Source organism: Centroberyx affinis, unplaced genomic scaffold (genome assembly GCF_046629955.1).
Source record: "Centroberyx affinis isolate AG114_WGS23_722 - 3 ecotype Tasmania unplaced genomic scaffold, CSIRO-AGI_Caff_v1 ptg002607l_1, whole genome shotgun sequence".
NCBI lineage: Eukaryota > Metazoa > Chordata > Actinopteri > Beryciformes > Berycidae > Centroberyx > Centroberyx affinis.
Window position 1 is genome coordinate 865,033 of NW_027280806.1, and position 8,046 is coordinate 873,078.

At 39.3% G+C, this 8,046-nt stretch overlaps 1 protein-coding gene across 1 annotated transcript in view; it reads left to right on the plus strand.

Moving 5' to 3' along the window:
• nell2a (neural EGFL like 2a) overlaps positions 1 to 953 on the plus strand; it is a 63,715-nt gene extending 62,762 nt beyond the window's left edge. The window contains exon 20 of the mRNA XM_071534706.1: positions 292 to 953. Within this exon, the coding sequence (XP_071390807.1) occupies positions 292 to 333 (42 nt within the window). The 3' untranslated portion in view covers positions 334 to 953. The remainder of the gene's footprint in view (positions 1 to 291) is intronic.
• The last annotated feature ends 7,093 nt before the right edge of the window (positions 954 to 8,046 follow it).

Genomic DNA, 8,046 nt, shown 5'->3' on the forward strand with positions numbered 1-8,046 from the left:
CAAATTTGTGTGAATCTGGGCCTGAGTGTTTATCAGTCCACCAAGTTAAAAGCAAAATGACTCTGTAGCCATTCACATTTGTATTCTCAGTAGAATATCATTGCCTTGGATCAGTTGGTGCCAAAATGACACCCGATGGAATTCTAAATGTCAAACTGAGTCTGTATGCCATGCTGCGCCGCCACCTTAAAATGTTATCTGTGGAGCCTCAAAAGAGTTTGCCTGAGGTTAAAGTGTGACGATAATCCACTCATACTTTTTTTCCTTTCTTTTTCTTCCTCTCATTTCTAGAATGGACACATCTGTTGCTCAGTGGACCCCATGTGCCTTTAGTCCTGGCAGATCTGAAGGCACCTGTACAGTGTTCTCCATGTAAAAAACAACACCACCCTACGTCTCTTCACTGTCCTCCTCACAGACCTGCGTCAAATAGTATGTGCATTTGTTTTAGCCTGCTGCGAGTACCAGATGGACGGGGGTTACTGATCGGGATAATTCAAATAGTGTCATGTGGTCAATCACAGAAAAAATATACAAAACTGACTTTCAAGTACTTTCCTATGGTTATCTAAACTTTCTAGCTCTCATTGTATGTCCTGTGTGGTGAACCCCACCCACCTGTTACCCCAAGCAGGTTAAAACAAGCACCAGGAGTTATTTGCAAATACTCTTTGACCCACGTCTGCCTCCTCAACTCCTCTTTATACCAAATGCGAACATATATCATACCAAACTGATGATGGACTACAGTTTCCACACACCCACTCTTTGTTCTGCCTCACCAATCAGCGTGAACCTTTAAGGATCACCGCCCCCCCACTCCGAATCATCGCTACATGGATCTGTAAGATATTACTATTACTGGCATGACTGTGCTCGATGTCCAAACATTTTTGCTGATTTCTAAACTCTCAACGATGATACCCTAGATAGAATAAGGCAGTTAGCGTAAGTTTCCGTTGCCACATTTACGAGAGTCGTCTATATTATGTGGTGCTTTGTAGCATTTTGTTCCAACTCTCTTTTTTGTAATTTATTTCCAAGCTTGTTATTGTGTAATGGTGAAATAAAGTATTTCCATTTACATTTAATACGTGGTGGAGCCTGTCTTTGGGTCTTTGTCTTTGTATTTATGCCTGAAGACTGAGCACACTTTTCACTGGCTGTTTAATTATCTGAATTATCTGAAGAATGTGGGCACTTCACATCAACAATGTGTCTTTTATATACAGTATATATATTTGATCCTTAGTAAAATACTCCACATTTACCACCTTTTCACCATCTAGACTTATAAAATGAAACAATTCATCTACATATTCTCAAAGCTCTCCACTCTCTACATGTGGAAAGTTAATTTCCAAAACGCTTTAATATATATAGGAGCGAAGTCATCTTTTCGATATCTCTGAAATATAGAGGAGCCTATCTAGCCTTTAAAAAGTAATATTTTCTTTTACTTTTGTGCTTTCAATCATTTTCTGAGAATAGATGGGACTTTTTTTTTTTTTTTTACAAATGGTGGATATATAATATTTTCAATCTTACTCCATCCTTTCTTCAAACTTCTTGTCACGCCAATCTGTGGATAGACGTGAGGAAGGAGGTGACAGTGAGGTCATGTAATGACAGCGTGTTGATAGCGTGTTGAGATCAGCTCTAACACTCACAGCCTATTAGCAGTCCACTCGTCATCCTCATGATATCTGACCTCTCACGTGTTCTCATGTTATCAAAGCAGGCATATGTACAGGTGCGTATGCTGTGCTAAAACTATAGAGATTAAACGGATGTATCTGTCTGGTGAGAAAAGAATCGATGAGCACGACTGGAGGATATAGGCTTTCTGGCCCCACTGGGTATACACTATGTACGTGATTTATATGTGTTCAATAAACTAGTGAATGGTTACACAGACATGAATGAAGTCAGGAAACAGCTTTACACCTTGCATGGATTGATAGATTGACTAAATGTACAGGTGATGCTTTATACAGTATGTAGTAGTTTGTTGCAGTTTATCATGAGGATTATCCATATTTGTTGGCACCTACTAAGATTAGAGGTTTTGATTTTAACTACTCTAACTGGCTGATATTGAAGCTTGGAAAATTCTAATTCAATTTATGGGTTTCACAAATCCCAATCCTAACTATACTATCACCATTTGGACTTGAAATCAAGCTCTTCATTTGTTGAATACACTTCTACATTTGCATATTTAGATGCTTGGGCCACCCAGATTGCACTCCTCCCCGTTTTGTCCCGTGCCTCTAGATGTAGTAGTAATACTTGTATCATAGTAGAGCACTTAGAGCTCCTAATGTAATTATCATACTCTCTATCAGTTCACAGCCACGGAGCAATGAGTTAAGCCTGGAGATGGCTTTATTTCCCTGTGGAGCAGTCTCTCTCCTACTAACTTATTCCCTGGCTCTACCTCGCAGCTGCTTACATTAACAAACACACAACGTAATAGGGCCCATTTATATTCCAACACACTCCCTCTCACTAGAGCTTTTTCTGCATCTATCTCTCTCTAAAAACTTTTTACCTCAGGTTATCATGACTCGTGCCTGACTTGAATGAGAGAGCAGGGGACAGTGGGCAGTTCGCAGCGGCTGCTAGTGGGTTGGCAAGGGCACCATCTGGCCTGCTTTGGTCCAGTGGCTTCTAGCCGGTGGTGGCAAGGAGCCAGTGGGCACCTGAGTAGTGGTGGCACAGCGGGGCAGAGTGGTCCTCCAGCTGGCTCCTAAATGTCCAATTTTCCATGGCAGTGCTGAACCCTCGGCAACAGATGCCTGGAACCGCAGGGAGTCCACTTTACTGCCTGTCCCATATTCATTGTTAATGACCACACATATCATTGTGATTGGCTATGGCTGGTAAGGCAAGGCAACAGAGAAACATCAATTTTACTTTAGAGATCTTAAATTGATAAAATTTATCAGCGTGTAACATGTTTGTTTTTACGTGACATTCAGGAGGAGCTCAAATTGGTCACTCTGATATTAAAGGGATCACTGCAGGGAACTTGGTTAATATTTGTCAAAGAGAGCAGAGGCTGCAGCTTTTAATTATTCATTATTTATTCATAAGTACATTTGTTAATATGTAAATCTAAAAGAGTGCTGACTAGGCAATGTGAGGCAAATCCACCAATTACCATCTATATGTAAAGGAGAATTAATTGTTCATGGATAAGTGCAGTTTAAGGAAACCCTTCACTGGCAGTTTTTTTTTTTTCTTTTTTCTTTTTTTTACAAAGCCACTCCAGATGCATTCACCAGTATTGGATTCTCCCCAGCAGGTGTCATGCACCGGGTCACTGGCTGTTAAGTCAGCTGGAGGCACAAACCACTGGAGGTGCTTGAGAAGGCGCCAGCGCAGCCTAACGCCACTGCAGCAGTTAGCCATGCATACTCACCAATACACTCCAATGCACTTGATTGGACTGCAGAACAATTAGAATAAAAACGGAACCCCTTCCCCCACATTAGAATAGGAAGGCAGAAGTTATTATCACAAAACCTTGTCTGGGGAGTCGGTCTTCTAAGCGAGTCGGTCGGGGGTGCTGAGGGATTTGTCCGAGCCGCCCGTTCCTCTGTAAGGTATCAGAAACCTGCCGTAGGAATTAGTCATGAATCTCGATTCCCATGTGGCCGCTGGGGACGGAAACCATCTCCGACTCGGTCTGAGGGACTGAGGGACTGAGGGAGACCCGCTAGCTGGCTGGGACAGGCTGCACTGATACATTTCACAGGGTCTCCCAGGGTCACAGAGCTGTCAGCGCAGAATGATGGGCCATGCCGGGACATGATACACTGATCTAATTGGAAGATAGCTCAAAGACAGTGGAGGAGATCCCAGTTGATCTGTAGCTGTCGCTTGCCTCCTTTGGGGGAGCTTTCTGGTTTATATTTAGCTGTAGATACAACACTACCAGTGAGATTTTATTTCATTTATTAGATTCAGTCTTGTGTCATTTCTGATTTGGCGGTAGAAGATCTTATGTAAATAGAATGAACGGTGTATAAGGCGAAATGTTTCACAACGCCTCTGGAGAGTTTGAACCCAATGACATGAAAAAAGCAGTGTCTAGAAATTTGATTCAAAGCAGAATGTTATTGATCACGAATACTACCAACACAAATGCACCCACTGCATTTAGGAAGTAGTCAATACGCTAGTAACACAATGTGGGCACCAGGCTCCAACACCCCAAACATTATTGAAACTCAGGCTTTGATGTGCTCTCTCAATTACTGCATGGTCCTCCAAAAATCAATATCTCATTTCTCAGCCCAATGGCAGACTTGGAAGAGGCCTCCGTCGAACACCTTATACTCTCTGGCAATAAGAAATATTTTCCCACATAAACAACTTGCTACATGAGCTCAGGTGTTCATATAGCTGCTCAGTTTCCAAATGGAAGATATTCACATTTACATGTTAAGGCATTTAGCTGATGCTCTTTACAGTGAGTGACCAGATTGGGTTTCAGTGTCTTTGATGCAGTGACATTTCCATGGCGACTGGCTGTTGCAGAGATCAAACCTGTGGTATTGTGGTTACAGGACAGTCTCTCTAACCACTACTTCACCCTGCCACCCATTTGGATTTTGGATATCTATCACAGCTCACTCACATGTGCACATTTCCTATCAAGCGGTTCTGCCTGTGAGCTGTCCACTTTTCAGTTATTACATATTTTCGATCCAATCTAACTCATTCACACGTGTACATGTTCTGTAAACAAAGGCGGCCTGTAAAAAAAAAAAAAGAATTAAATATATAAATTCAAATTATTTCTCACTGGCATAAATCAAACAGGGGACAGGCCCCTAGCGAGAGGCATTCTAATCTGAGCCTGGTGTCATGTGTATGCAGGCAACATATTCAAGTGTCCTTGTGAAGATAGTATCATTATCTCATATCGCCCATATTAATTGGGTCAGCAGCTGCAAGAGGTTGACCTGTACTGTTGCTTGGCAACCGTGTCCCTAGCATATAGAAAAATGTAAACTAGAACTTTTCTCACTGGGAATTACATAACAAGATCAGCAACCTCCTTTTAAAATATCTTGATATTATTCAATCTCACAAAGTAGTCAATACCAAATAGCTCTGTATATAACAAATGTATTAATTTATTGGTAACACAAGATTCAACAGACGTACAGTATACTGAGCAAACATTGAAAAGAGTTATCCTTTGCTTTTAAAAAACACAAACATACAGAAACTGATGCAAAGTGTCTGTCAGTTATGCAACACAATAAACAGCATAGGGGAAACATTCATTTTCAAACTGCACACAATACATTAAAAACATGTTATATCCCCTGTAGTTCAAAGGGGTTCTGCCCTTTGGTGAAACACTCCCCCATTTACCAAAGGGTTGCCTTACTGCACAGCCGGTGTTATCTCCAAAAATGAAAAACGCTGAGCTGTAATGACTTCTTAGACCTGTAATGTATAAAAGGGTGATTACAGAACCAAGAATTGCAAACCAATTATGCTAAGTAAATCGACCTCTTCACAGAATGGCCTCTCTCACAAACAATCAGTGTAGCTGCAAAGACCTACACACACAAGGTTCAAATGCACGCAAACAGACACACACACACACACACACACAAAAACACACACAAACATGCACTATACAGTATAAAACATCCTTTACACACATACGCACATAAATACACGCATATCTATCACACAATGCGCACACACAGCCGCACAAACACACACACAACACACACACACACACACATACACACACACACACACACACACACACACACACACACACACACAAGGAATTCCTGCACAGTGGGGTGACCATGGCAAAATATTTTGTTGGAAAAAACTACAATGACATAGCATAGATTCGGTTGAAAGCAAATGTCACAATATATACAAATACAAAAATCCCACTCTCTCTCCTATTTTGCTTGCAAGCATCATGCAAATAGTCCCATATTCTCCAATTTGCCTCCTCAAACGGTGACCCCCTCCCGCCAAAACATGTTGCAGTCATTAGATTACATTATCATTAGATAATGTCAATCATTATGATTAGAGTATATTAAAGTTTTTCTCAATTGTTTTGACACATTTCATACTCTCAAAACAGTTACATGTAGCACAGCCATTTAAACCCTAATAATAATTTCGCAAAACTAACTGTACAATTTCATTGTTTTCACACAAAACTACATAATTTATTGGTAGTTACCGGTAAGAACAGTAAACTTGTTTGTGGGTTCTTTTGAAGCAAACTGTGATTTAATATGTTCGTCAGTACTACCTCCTTACTGTATCACACATAGACATGTAAATATGTCAGGTGTGACTTTACCAAAGGACAAATCTATTAAGATATTTTGCTTACTGTAAAGGAAAACATTTCAGCAACAAATTATGGATACAATTCCATAGCATGAGATTATGGAAAAAAAGGATTGTGGAACATTTTGGTAAACAAGTTTTATCATTTGTATTCCTATGTGGATATACAGTAGCTGAATATATTATCAACAGACAACATGTGTAGTTTTGATGTGAATATTAGATTTTTATATAAAGAAGTTATCTGAATAGAAATTCATTTTGAAATGGAATTGGGCTGTTTTGCAAAATGAGAGTCTGTTTCGATGGCTGTGTTAACCATTCTGAGAGCATGAACCTTCTTTCGGGAGAAAAATGTCACATCAATTGAGAAAAACTGTATAATGTAGAGTGATGTGGCAGCTCACAATATCATTACACTGTAGTGATGAAGTATTCGTACCCTTGACTATTTGCACATTTTCTTATGCTACAAAATAAAAAATAAAAAAACTAAAGTAACATTATTTGGGATTTTTGGTCTAAAATCTTTGCTAATACTCTTTTCTATTAGAGTGAAAATTCAAAAAAATGTATCTGAAAGTATAGAATTCCAATAACACAAAGAAATAAAATCTACTTAATACTCACCCACTTACTCACTTGGGCTATAGTATGTATGCATGTATTATTCATTCTTCATCTTTAGGTAATGGTAAGACATTTTAAATATATTCTCTTTTCAAAATGCCTTGATGTTACCTTCCTTGCTAGAAGTGTTATCCCAAGTCTCACATTTTAATGGGATTTTAGTGTTCAGAATGCTAGAGGACAGTGGTGAACAGTGGTGGCATTTGATTCCAGTTCCTGTGGTTTCAAAGTGGTTTCAACTATCATTCCTCCATCATTATATATAAAAGTACAGAGGGTGCAGTATCAGTGCAGTTACTGTTCTCTAAAAATCGAAAATCGAAATCGGACAGAACATATCAAATGAAAATCTGTACGCACCAAAATAATTATTTTGAGCAAAGTTTGTAGCACGAGAAAATATGCAAAAAGGCAGTGAATACTTTTTAGAGCCTCTGTAAAGATATTTTTTAAACTTTCAGGTTTTTCTGGACATGCAGAAGCCCTGAACTTTGGTGCACAACTCTCGCCTGCACATCAACAGTAAGTTTATGCCAAGGGCGAAACCACCTTTCTGACCTCATTGGTATTCAATCCAGGGACACCAGCCACATAAGCAATCATGAGGTGACTTGTTGGTTTGCTATTTGATCTCAGCTGATTATATTTATTATCTTTCAAACTGATATTATGAGTGGGGAAATGAATAGTTTATCAGCGCACATTGACGTTCATAATCATCGTCTTTTCAACAAGAATGATACACATAAAAAAAGAGTAAGGGAGACATCACAAGAGAATAAATTAAACTGATAAAATAAGTCTGAGGATCTAATGAGGTAACCATTGTCCATGTGATACAAAAGCGTACACACATAATTATAGCAGACCAAACTAGGACATCTTCCATTTTGTTGCCTATAGTATAGACTGTCAGAATAGGTTTCTGTCTGTATCTCATCATATGAAATATCAAGGCACTACTGTAGCTGTAATACTGTTGTGATACAATAAAATCCACATGACCACCGTGTCATGACTGTAGAAATACTCCTCTGATATAGGCACCAAAATAGTTTACGA